The sequence below is a fragment of the Martes martes genome, assembly GCF_963455335.1.
Source record: "Martes martes genome assembly, chromosome: 1".
Taxonomy (NCBI): domain Eukaryota; kingdom Metazoa; phylum Chordata; class Mammalia; order Carnivora; family Mustelidae; genus Martes; species Martes martes.
The window spans coordinates 3538214-3550599 of NC_137888.1; the positions used below are offsets into that span (position 1 = coordinate 3538214).

Sequence of the window (12386 nt, forward strand, 5' to 3'; positions counted from 1 at the left end):
GCCTCCGTGTGGTGTAAGCGCAACTGTTGGGGGTTGACACAGCAGGGGGCTCGCCCCGGGCTCAGGGAGACTGTGCTCAAGGGGAGGCGTGGAGATGTCGGGGTGTCCAACACTTCTGGGGGATGTCCCACGGTGCTTGATAGGACACACACCCCCCCCCACCCCGTCCCCTCCCGATGCCTGACTTCCTGCTTCTGCTGTGGGCGGCTGGAAGCCTTGGGGACAGGGAGGAGAGGCCTGGAGAACACACGGGGACAGGTTCCCATCCTAACAAGACAGAAGCCACCGGCAGGGATGCGGATGTGCCATGCCCCGCTTGGCCCTACAGTGAGCCACGCCCCTGACTCTTCACAAAGGTCTTTGACTCAATGATCAAAGTGAGCCTTTGCCAAGTGGAACTCAACAGTTCCCGTTCTGCTGGGGCCTCAGAGCCCACGTGCCCCAGGACACGCCACCCGAGGCACTCACCACAGGCCGCAAGCTTCGGAGACTCCTCAGTGCGGGCTGAGGGCAGGTCTGGGGGAATGGAGGACCCAGGGTCCAAGTCGCGTGGCTCTGTGGGGCCCAGAGGCGCTGGTGGCGTATTCCAAGTGGGGACGCTGGCGTGCCACTCCATGTGGTCTGTGGGGCCCTCGCTAGGGGTGGGCCAGAAGGACGGTTCCGTGCTGGAGTTTCTTGCTAACCATCCCGTGGTGTCCAGCAAGCCCCTCATGGTCCTAGGAGAGGAGCTGGGGATTGTCCCCGGAGTCCTGCTGGCTGTCCACTGGCCGCTCGCCAGGCCTAGGGCCACGCTGGACATCTCGTCCATGCCTTGCCCTGTGCTGTTCCTGTCCTGCTTGACCACGCCGCTGCCCCCTCTCCTGGGTGGGGGCCTTGGGGTCTGGGTCTGGCCTGCTGCAGGGGTGCCCCAGGGGTGCCCAGGGCTGGGCCACAAGGCGGGAGTCTCCCGGCCAAGGGCTGTTCTGCCTGTTGCCGGAGGCAGGACACCCCCCGCAGGGTTCACCACGTCACCTGCCGAGACACACATCCACTCTCAGAGGGGACGTCTGGTCCAAAAACCCTCCCGATGCCACCCTCGGGTGAGAGCTCCCCCGGTGGGCCCCAAGTGGGGACGTGGGCTGTCTCACTGGGGATTATGGGATTACGAACATGTAGTGGGGCCCCTGTCCGCAGCCCCCCACGTGCTCTCAGGTGGGGAGGCAGGGCCTTTCCATTTGGTAAAGGAGACCTCTCTGATGGGCCAAGAGTGAGCACCAGCTGGGAGGCTGCCGAGCCCCAGATAAATCCACAGGGCCCTTGTGCAAACGGGGCAGTTTCTCTAGATCTGTGCTCAGTGTAGGGTTTGGTGCTGGGCACCGTCCCCAGCCTGCCGGACATTACATGACTAAGGAAATCATGTAGGACAGCGGCCTGTGGGCATTAGAAAGGCTATGGGATATCAGGTCCCCGGGCAGGGGCGCACCCTCGCAGGCCCGGCCGGCGCGGGAGGGGTTGGCGTCCCTGGCCGTCGGGCACCGACAGGTGTAGGAGCCCTCCAGGTTGATGCACTGGGCGGTGGGGAAGCAGTCGTGTCCCTCTGCACACTCATCCCAATCTGCCGGGCGGAAGGAAGAGAACCGGGAGCCGGTGAGAAACATCGGAGAACAGAGCAGCAGCGGGACAGAGTTGTCCCCAAGCAGCAAACAGTCGGAGGGATGAAGGTGGGAGTCAGGGGTGTGCCCTTGGCATCCGGCAGCCCCGGGAGGCAGGCCCTGGGCAGAGCCCTCCGCAGAAGCCTGTCCCTGACCCAAGACAGCCCACCGGCCTGTGCCAACCTTCACGCCAGCTGGCCGGTTCGCGGGCAAAGATTAGGGACTGTTGGTTCCTTTTGGAGCAATTAGCACCCAACAGTATGAATATAGGCCTCTCTTGTTTATTCTTTGTCCCCAGGCCCCCAAAGAGGGACACTTGCCCTTCTCTGTGATGCACCAACACCCCTAACGCTTAGCACTTCAGCAAAGAAAAGCGACCGAGCCCATGGGAGTCTGGTCAAGTGTAACACGGACTTTCAGTGACACAGATAGGAACGGCCCTCGAACACCTCTCCCCCGGTCTGGGAAACCGAGAATCCCAAAGGCCTCATGTCCCTGGGAACCCTTCTGAGCTGAGCAAGGAAGAGGGTTAGGTAAGCGAGTCAACCCCCACCCCAGGGCCACCCGCCCCCCACCTACTTGCTCACGCACCGCGCGCACCACAGCCCGGGAATTTCCAACCAGCGGCCGCCAGGACCAGCATCAGCCAAACCCTGAGACTAGGCTCACGGGGACCCCCATTCCCTTCCTTCTCCCGCCTTCTCCAATCCTCTCTTCCAGTCCCCCGGGGACTGCCACCCCCGCTCTAGTAAGGAAACATGGGATGGTCTCCTGCGTTTTGACACTGATTGATGAGGGGCTACGTGTAATACGTGTGATAAACCTTAAGGGATAAATATCTCCAGCTGGGGGGACGGCTTTCCCACGTCCCAGAGTCCATCGTTCAGGTCACTGCCGTCCCACGCGCCCCCAGGGGAGCAGGTGGCGGGGAACGGAGTCACCTCGGCTGGTGGAGCAGGCTGGTCACCCCCCAGGCTGGGCGGCCTGTGCACGCACCCTTCTGTACCAGGTCCCCCCGGAGCTGTAGGCGGAAGTGCCCGACCCGTGCTCGGTGAGCCGGAGGAGCCCGGACTTGGCCCAGACTGAAGTCAAGACAGGGCACGAGTTCAGCTTTGCGCAGAGAAAACTCTGCCTGCACGTGCTGTCCGCGGCGGTGGTGGTTCTCGGTTTTGCTTCATGCGATCTTCACGGAAGCTCACGGCAACAGCTCCCTGAGACCAGCAGACGCGGCAGCTGATGCGACGGTCACCCCCCCCCACGCCCCACCCCTGCCCGGGGCTCCTTCACGGACCTGTCTCCCTGGAGCCCTGCCCCCTCCAGCCTGCAGGCAGCTCGAGCAGGTTCAGGGACGGAGCCCAGGCTGGCGGGGCGGCGGGGACCCGAGGAGACCACAGGTCCCACGGCCCAGACCGGAGCTCCCACTGCTGAACACCTGGTGGCTATTTTCAGTCGGGGTGGTTCACCGAGCCTTGGCTCCCCGGCACGCGGCCGGCAGGCAGGCCCAGCGGCCGGCTCCGACTGCTTTGCTGGGTCCTGCGTGAAAGCCCGAGGTCCGGTGGTTCTGGAGCCCAGAGGGAGGAGGCGGGTCTGCGGTGAGAGCCGCCAGGTGGCACGGGCTCCCTCTGGACGTGCCCACCGAGGCCGCGGGCAGGGCCCCCGAGCGTGGGCCGCACTGTGCTCCCACCAGCCCTGCTGCAGGGGCGAGGGCGGGCGGGCGGGCCCCCGGAGGGTGCGGTTCCTAGGAACGGGGTGCAGCTCAGTGAGGGACACGCCCTCCTGGAGCACGACCAAGGACACGTGGCCACCCAGTGACTCCCCCCGCAACAGATGGACTTTGGGAGAAGCTGAGGTCATGACAACGTGACCCCCCACGCTGCTGGGACGTGTTGACTCACGGCAGGCGAGAGCCCCCAGTCACCAGGAATGCTCCGAGGCCGCCAACAATAGCATTTCTGTGCAAGCCACAGAGGAGGGGCGCTTTCTGGCCCGTGGCCCGGCGCTCCCGCCAAAGGCTCCGTGCGTGCTTCTCCTGTAGGCCCCCGCCCGTGGGGCTGGGGCGCTCCTGGGGAGAACCCGGGCCTGGGCTTCCTGCCAGAGCGGGGGCTGTGCCTGCCAGCCCTGGGGACAGCAGCCAGCGGTCACTGGGTCAGGAGACCCTGCATGGGGTCTGGCATCCCCCCGCCCCAGTCACTGGGCAGAAGAGGGGTCCCGGCCCTGAAGGGCCTCCCACAACGGCCCCTCAGCAAACAGCCCGCCGTGGGGGCAGGGAGCCTGCAGGGCGAGCGCCTGGGGGCCTCCTAACCGTGGAGAGGCTTCCGGAACCTCATGGGGACACGGAACATGACCTGCTAACCACCCTAGAACATGAGTGACAAAGGTGCCTCCTCTCCCTCTGCGTCACTTCTCAGACCCTGCAAGCCTCCCGATGGGCTGGAAACCCCTGATCCGGGACGATCTCAGACCCGTACCTTAATTTTATCTGCAAGGACCCTCTTCCAAACAAAGTCTGAGGTTCTAGGTGGACGTTTCTTTTGGGGGCTACCACTCCATACATGGGCTAAGATCTTGTGCCACCCAGTGCCTGATGCACAGGGACAGGGCTGGGAAGCAGCACGTAGGGACTGGCTGGGTCACCCGGAGGTGGCTCGGATCCGGTCTCAGGGGGTCCTGGGGGTGCCCGGTGAGGACCCACCCACAGAGCGCCCCCATGCCTCCCTGCACGCCGTCCCTGAGCCCAGGTAAGCAGGCGTCCCCTGTGCAGGGGACCGCTGGAATCTCCGTCCCTGCGAGTGAGTGACAGAGCGAGCCCCAGGCTAAGCAGGCAGGGGTATTCCGGGCCTGACTTCCGATGTGACCGTCCCGTGGCCTTCCCTGCATCCTCGGGCCGGGGGGAGGTTGGAACCGCAAGCCGGAAGGCGACCGTGCTCGAAGGAGAGGACGGCCCGCTCTCGGACCCCCGGGGCCCCGGGCAGGCTGCCGGAGTTCTCGCTGCGCGGAATTTCATCCCCGGGTTTGAGTGGCAAGAACTTCCTCACATGTCAGCAGGCTCTCTCTGTGTCTGTGTCTCTCTCTGTCTCTTTCTCACTCTCTGTCTCTCTGTCTCTGTCTCTCTCCATGTCTCTGTCACTCTGTCTCTCTGGCTCTGTCTCTGTTTGTTTCCACGTCTGTGTCTGTCTCTTTCCAGGCCTCTATCTCTATCTCTCTGACTCCGTCTCTCTCTATCTCTATCTCACTATCTCTCTGTCTCTGCCTCTCTCTATGTCTCTGTCTGTCTCTGTCTCTCTGTCTCTACCTCTGTCTCTCTGTCTCTCTCCATATCTCTGTCCCTATCTCTGTCTCTCCCTGTCTATATCTCTGTTTCTCTCTTGTCTGCCTCTCTCTCTGACTCTCTCTCCTCCCCGTCTCTGCCCACCCTCCTGTCTCTCTGTCTCTGGGTCTCTCCCCCTCCCCCACCTGTGACTTCCTGCCTCAAGGCAACATCAAGTAAAATTACGTAACGTTTGGGCCAAGGAACGAGACCCCTACGTGAGCAGGTGGCGTGGTGGCGGTGGGACTGGGCCCTGACACAGTCAGCCCCCAGTGCCCGTCCCCTCCAGGGTCCTCTGGGTCCATCCCACCTTGCGTTCCGGGCCATCTGCGGGAGCGAACTCCCCGGGCGCGGGGGTCCCTCTCCCACCCAGAGCAAGGAGGTGTGGGACGTGGGTGGGCTCCCAGATCCCGTGCAGGAGCACAGAATAAGGAGACGAGTTCATGCCCTTGATCGACCTTTCACAATAAATGTGCACCTGAAAGAACGTGGCCGGGCCAGGCCTGGGTGTGGAGGGGAACCAACCTTGCACACGTGTCCCCCGCGGGTCGATGTGGAACACCGTGCTGGCCAGGAGAGGTGGGAGCATGGGGACGAGCGTGGAGACTCCCACGGGGAACTCGGGGTCCTGAACCGTCAGCCTGAGCGTCACCACCACGCTTCCAGCCCGGAGAGAGACGACCCGCAACCTCAGCTTCCCTCTCCTGTGCAGGTCGGACAGCGCCGGCGGGAGGGAGTTTTCAACCTGGCCAAGAAGAGACGACAGATGTCTCCATCAGCATCCTTCCATGGGACCGACGGTCGGGGCACAGAATCTGTCCCCTTCACGACCGAGAGGAGGTGTCCAGCCGCCAGCCTCTTGGGGCAAACAGAGATGCCCCGGCTCCCTGCACCCCAGCCGGGCCTCCCCCGGGACAGCCGGGCTGGGCCAAGTCGGGCTTTGTGAGAATCCATGGAAACCGACTACTGGGTTTCCCACCACAGAGCAGGAGACGCACAGTCCCCTCTGCGTGCCCGGAAATCGGTGTGCAGGTAACGTGCGTGAGCCAGACCGACAGTGAGTGGCTACTTGGAGCTGCCCCCCTTTACTGGCTGGGTCCCCGGGGAGACACGTGGGCAAGCACGTGCCCAGCGCGGGAGGCCAGCCTTGCCCTGCCCCCACACCATGCCTGCGCACGCGCGAGGATCACCAGGCAGGTGAATGCGGAGAGACACCCGCTTTCCGTCTGCCCTATGGCTGCGCATCTTGCCAGCAGAAGTGCTAACATCCAAAGTCTCCTTCCAAGACGTTCGTGGGGTTAACGGCCTCCGGAGAGAGACAGAGCAAAGGGCAGATCGCATCTCCTCAGCCGCCACAAAGATAGTGTCTCGTTCTGGGGCAACATTTAGGCAGATTTGCCTTCAGCCTTTTACGAGATTCAGTTTCCCTGAGCTCGGGTTTCCTTGGCCGTGATGCAGACCCACAGTGTGCGCCCCATCCCCGCACTCCTCCACGTCAGCCCGGTGGGACTCGCGGGGCAGAGGGAGCTGTCACCGGCACCATGTTCCCGCTGCCCGCCCTGCAGGGGGGATAAAGTCCTCGGTCTCTGACCCCAGAACCCCGACAGGAGCCGACTAACTTGTCAGTTTGCAGAAGGATAAACTCTCAGACCATTCCGAGAGTTCTCGGTCGTGTAGCAAGTCCCTCTGCTCCCTAATTGGCCCATCACCCAAGGGTAGACAGCGCTGGCCACTGGCCTGGTGCTCGAGGACTCCGTGCCACTGTCCCCGGGGAGGCACAGGGAGGGACGGAGGCCGTGGTCCCTGGTGAATGCCTCCCCAGGGAAGTGGCTCCCGTGCCGGGAGACAGATCAACGCCCAGGGCCCCCGGAGGGAAGGCGCCACAGGAAACTCAGGCGCACCAGCAGGAGCCCGCTTGAACCAAAGCATGGTTCCAAGGGCGGCTGCCCCAAACCCAGATCCAGTGCCCGTAACAGGGAGCTCCTGGGTAATTAGTGCGGGGTCTGGACTGCGGCGGCGCGGGCACAGAGAAGGGGCCCCGGAGCTGGAGCGGGTGGTTGTCTCCCTCGGACGCCCCCACGGGGCACCGCGTCTGCGCTCCGGCTTTACCTCGCTGAGCAGCTGTCGAGAGAAGTCCCGGTACTCGGGGCCGCTAAGGCTACGCAGCTCCTCTGTCGCGGTGCGGTTTAGGACCCTGATGGTGACCTGGAAGACGCGGGCGTCTGCAACAGTGGGAACACACACGAGCCAAGCGGTGACGCGCCGTCACATGCTGTGCGCTCCCTGTCCCCCAGAAACGCTCTTCTTCTGGGGGGACGTTGGTTATGTCCTCCGTGACAGACAGAGGCAGGAGTCCTACACGGGGAGCCGTGGTGGGGGACACGGAAGGAAGGAGCCTCCCGACCCTCGCACCCTTCTCAGTCAGAGCAGGGGCGGGCGGGACAGGAGCCGCTGTCCCACGCCAGCGGGGACCGGCTCTCAGCTGCCACAGGTGGGGTCTGAAGGCCCCTCCCGCCAGCCGTCACCCCACCTTCCCGCCCCATTCACAGGCACGGCCAGCCAGGCCCTCACGCCGGACCCCACCCAGGCCCTGGCCCTCAGTGACCAATGCGCCCCATTCACCCAGACCTTTCCAGGGGCGTGCACCAGAAGCCCCACCTGAGGAGCCTCCTCTGTCCCTGCAAACCATCGGGGCGGTCACCCTGCAAGGGAGGCACCCTTCGCTTGGACATAAGCAAAGCTGGAAACTATGACGGGACGGGGGACACGTGTCTCCTTCATCACTGGAGTGAGACCCACATCCATGGCAGGTCCCACTGCGTCTCTGCTTCTCCGACGACTGAACAGCCGCTCCCCCCAGATGAGCAAGGCCGGGCCAGAGGCACAGTTTATCCCCACGGTGTCACACACCTCGACGGGCCACGGAAATGTCACCAGCTCGTGTACCGTGTGTTTCTAGCTCAGGTCAGCCAGAGTCCCTGTGATGTCAGCCTCGACCCTGCCCACAACACGCAGCATCCCAGAAGGGCATGTCACCTGTGCCCGGGAAACCTGGGTTCTCCGGGAGGCTCTGTACGCACTGCGGCCATCATGCCCACCGTCTCCCGAGGCAGCCGGCTCCTAGCATGGCCGAATTAATGCACTAGAGAGCCTTGAAAGTGAACCAAGTTCCTTAGAAGGGCGGTGTGCCCACGAACGGTATTTTGACAATACAAAGAAGGAGAAGAAAACCAAGGCTGGGGAGAGAAGGGGCTGGCATCTCGGGAGTCTTCTGGAACTTTCCTGAGGGCACGGGTGCATCAGTTCCCAGGGCACGTCCTGCTGGACATGAAGTTGCTCCATACATTGTCCTGAGAGGAGCTGGGGAGGGGGCAGGGGACGAGGGACAGTGGTGATGGGATGGGGAGCCCTGGGGTGCGCCCTCATTCCTGGGATGACCTAGGGAGCAGAGTGCTCCCCCCACTTACTCCCCGCAGCCCTTGGAAGAGGGAATGAGCAGATGAGGTGCTCCCTGCCCTGAGATCAGAAACCTCATATATCACGGTTTGCGTGTTTCTTGCTGGGGCTGGTGGGGCATCCTCTGGGTGCCCATGCCATGAGCTATGACAATTTAGCAAGAGTCAGCCCCCAGATCGGCTCACAAAGGGTATAAGGTTGTGTCCTCAAAGGCCTGCTCATTCCATCCCTCTCTCATTCACTGCTACGGTCATTGGCACTCATCTCTACAGGAGACAGACCCATAGGGTCTCCCATGCAGCGATTTCTGTGCACTGTCCCTGGACCAGCATGTCTGGGAGCCCCACTGTTCCCAGCCAGCGGCCAGCCGAGGACACCGCCCCCAGTGCTGGACCTGACCCAGACCTGCCCCAGCCAGGGACCGCTGGGGCCAGGCCAAGAGGAGAGGGAGTCATGGGCGGGCAAGGACAGCCACTGGCAGAGCCCCCTCGGCCACACCAGGCACCCTCTCTGGAACGGAATCCCTGGTTCCCACCTGTAACATGTTCGTTTGGGTGAAAGCAGGCTGCCTCTCGGACCCTCTAGTGGGGACAACATTAGCTTGTCGGGTGTGTCACGTGGGAGAGGAAGCAGGTCCGTGAGGATTTCACGTGAAGCTCACTCTGGTTTGGGGACTCAGTCCTGGGAACTCGGTGTCACGAAAGCTCTTTCAGGCCATGAAGATCGCTGCCACTTTTGCTTTATTACACTTTTTTCTCTGTGCTCTCTGATTGCTTTCTAAGTCCTTCTAACCAGAAGATGGGCTCCCCACAGTCCCGCGTCCGCTCAGGTGTGACAGTGAACCCCCGGGACAGGACGAGATGTAGGGGCACAAGGGGAGCCGCGGAGAGCACAGACAGCCACCAGGGCCCTGCCCCGAGGACGTGGAGCCCCCACAGCCCCGCCAGGAAGGCAACGCCCTACCCTGTCCTGCCCTGAGAACCGGATGAAGGAGGATGTGAATCTCGTGGCCAACAGAACGAAGGTGGGACCAAGACCCACAGTACCGACTGGAGCGCGTGCGAGGGCACTTACCTGTTCTGACGGTCAGCGTGGCGGTGACATTGGCCCCGCACGCCTGGTAGCTGGTCTTCACTGTGTACAGCTCTCCGGCCTCCAGCCCGGCCACCTGCAGGGTCCTCCCCGTGGTCCTGGCACTCCAGACGAGCTCCTCCCCGTTGTAAACCCGCACGTGGAGAGGGCGGCGCCGGGTAGAATTTAAACTCCAAGACACCCGAAAGCTGCTGCTGGTGACATTGAGGATGGCGTAGTCCCGGATGGGAGGGCAGTCTGTGAAACACGGAACAAGCGAGATCAGCGAACCAACGCGAAATTCACCAGTGGGAAAACGGGAAACTAAGACCAAACACCTCGGCACAGCAAGGGAGACCGTGCACGAGGTGAGGAGACGGGCTCCGGGTTGGGAGACGACATTCACGGATCACACATCTGAGAAGGGCCGATATCCAAGACACAGAAAGAACTCGACAATCCAACAGCAAGAAAACCAAAAAACCCTACACAATCCAATTAAAATACGGACCAAGGATCCGAACAGACCTTTCTCCAAAGAAGACATCCGGATGGCCAACAGACACACGAAAAGGTGCTCACCGTCCCTGGTCATCAGGGAAATGCAGATCAAAACCGCAGTGAGATCCCACCGCGCATCCGTCCGAACAGCTAAAATCAAAGCCGCAAGTGATAAGACGCTGGCCAGACGTGGACAGAGGGGAGCCACCCGCGCCGTTGGTGGGAAGGCGGCACAGAGACCTTGGAAACAGTGAGGAAGGTCCTCAGAACATTCAAAACCGGATGGCCGTAGGGTCCCGCAGTCCCTCTGCCTGGCATAGCCGCAGGGACGGAGAGTGCTCACAAGCATGCACTGCACGGCGTGGATTCTGCCATCCTTCGGAGGGACACCTGCCGCCGCCCCCTTCCGGGCCCTTGGGACACCGGCTTTGGACTTCTGTCCCCAGAGCTGGGACAGGGCCGGGTGCTGTGGTTTCCAGCATCCGGCCTGTGCTGCCCTGTCACCGCCGTCCAGGAACTGAGCTCCTCCTCCGAGAGGCGTCAAGGTCTCGACTGGCAGGACCGTGCCACATGCTGGAAGATTGGATGGCGCTGCCCACCAGCCGCCTTTCAACACTGGAAGGCCGACCCCAGCTCTGTGGCCCGGAGGAGATCGTCCTTCGCCTCCTTTCTTCCATCTTCCCTCTGACATGGATTTTTGTCCTTCGGTTGCAGGACACCTTCTCATCGCCCGCTAGTTCTCTGACTTCCTCTTAAAATGTGGCCCCAGAAAATAATGCTCAATTCTCGGCCCTGCGTGATCCGAGAGAATGGCCACCTGAGGCCTCCCCCGTCCGGTGGCCGTGAGCCAGACACAGGACCTGATGTTTGCCGGGGCGTGTCCCCAGGTCTGGGCCCTCGTTTCTTCAGGGCAACCTTGACCCATCTCTGGAGTCCCTGGGGATCCCGCCTTTCCCGTGATCACCCAGGGCGGGCTCTTCTCTCTTCCCTCGGGTCCGTCAGCTTGACACCTGGAGCTTGTAAAGGTAGAAATGCCAAGGATTCGAGCCAAGATTCTGAGCATCCCATGGTCAGAAACCTGACGGCCGGTGAGGAGCACTGGCACGGGTGAACCCCTGCTTCTCGCCACCCTGGCTGCCTCTCCCACCGGCAGCCCTGCCCTCACCAAGCCCCGGGTTCAGGGGACATTTCTTCATGGAGCTGAGTAGCTCTTAGGCTCCTGCTGGGAAGGAGACCGCGTCAGAGGGAGTGCGGGTGACCTTGAACACAGTTCCACCTGATCCTAAAAACAGACCATGTTCCCGGAATAGCAGGCGGGAGCCATGAGGGATTTCTGACGGTTTTGTTTTGTGCAAGGATCCAGCTGCCCTGCGTGTCATTAATTGGATGACTAATTTCCCAAGAAAAGCAGCTGAAACTTGTGCTGTGTTTTCCACGGGTTCGTACCTCCAGCTCCTGCCAGCACTGCTCAGTCATACTGGCCTCTAAATGGAAACCCTATGCTGCTGCCCATAGCCACGGGGATTCACTCTGACATTCGGAGCTGGGAACTGCGTTTGTCTTTTCTGCCTGTTAGAGGAGAGGTCGAGGGGTGCAGCTTCTCCCCATGATGTTTTGCTCCCTAGCGGTTCTTTATCTCGAAGGAAACTCGCAACCCAGGACGTTGAGTGACACGGCACAGTGTGGCTGGCAACGCTCCTAACTGTAATGAGAGTCTGATGTTATCTCAGATCGCGAGCCAGAGCACTTTCGGTTACTGTACTCCCGCCTTCTCGGCTCGCTGACTGTTCGGCACGCTCCCCCGGAGGCCGCGGTGCAGGAGAGGAAGGACGGCCTGCGGGGGCTCCGCGTAAAGCTTGTGGGCACGTTTGCGCAGGGAGGGTAGCGCTGATGCAGAGGAGGGTTCCGTTGCCAGGAGTGGGGCTGGCAGGTGCATTTCTTCAACACCCAAGAACCCTTGGAGTAGCCACCATCCCTCCTGCCTTTCTGTCACTGACAACAAATGTTGGTTGAGCGCCTACTGTTTACTAAGCACAGAGACTCGCCGGCAGTGACCGGGAGACAAACCTTCTTGTTCCGTGAAGCTGCATCTGCTGTGAGATGGAACATTCCAGGAGGGGAAGACTGACCCTGGGCACCCCCACTCCTCGCGTGGTGCTGGGGACCAGCCCGCCTCCCAGCGTCAGCTCGTGGCCTCTGCCCCTTCCCCACAGCAGAGCGGGAGGAGTCCGAGACAGGAACCTTAAATCATCACGCCCGTCAGGCTCTGCAATGGCGAAGAAAAAACCCCATTGCCCTGGAGAGCTGGTCAGATCCTGGTCCTACACACGGATGGGGAGGAACGGGCATGGCCACCGGCCACACGTACCCTGTCACAGCTGTCCCCGCAAGAAGCACCACCGTGGCCCACAGACAGCCCA

General features: G+C 62.0%; 1 protein-coding gene across 1 annotated transcript in view; it reads right to left on the bottom strand.

Annotated features, from left to right (window-relative positions):
• Positions 1-12386, bottom strand: part of UMODL1 (uromodulin like 1) — a gene marked incomplete at both ends in the record, with an annotated part of 56402 nt that overhangs the window by 23353 nt on the left and 20663 nt on the right. The window contains 8 exons of the mRNA XM_080822410.1: positions 469-1011; positions 1463-1594; positions 2628-2713; positions 3268-3369; positions 3527-3749; positions 5464-5683; positions 7048-7160; positions 9469-9723. Coding sequence (XP_080678536.1) covers positions 469-1011; positions 1463-1594; positions 2628-2713; positions 3268-3369; positions 3527-3749; positions 5464-5683; positions 7048-7160; positions 9469-9723 — 1674 coding nt within the window. The remainder of the gene's footprint in view (positions 1-468; positions 1012-1462; positions 1595-2627; positions 2714-3267; positions 3370-3526; positions 3750-5463; positions 5684-7047; positions 7161-9468; positions 9724-12386) is intronic.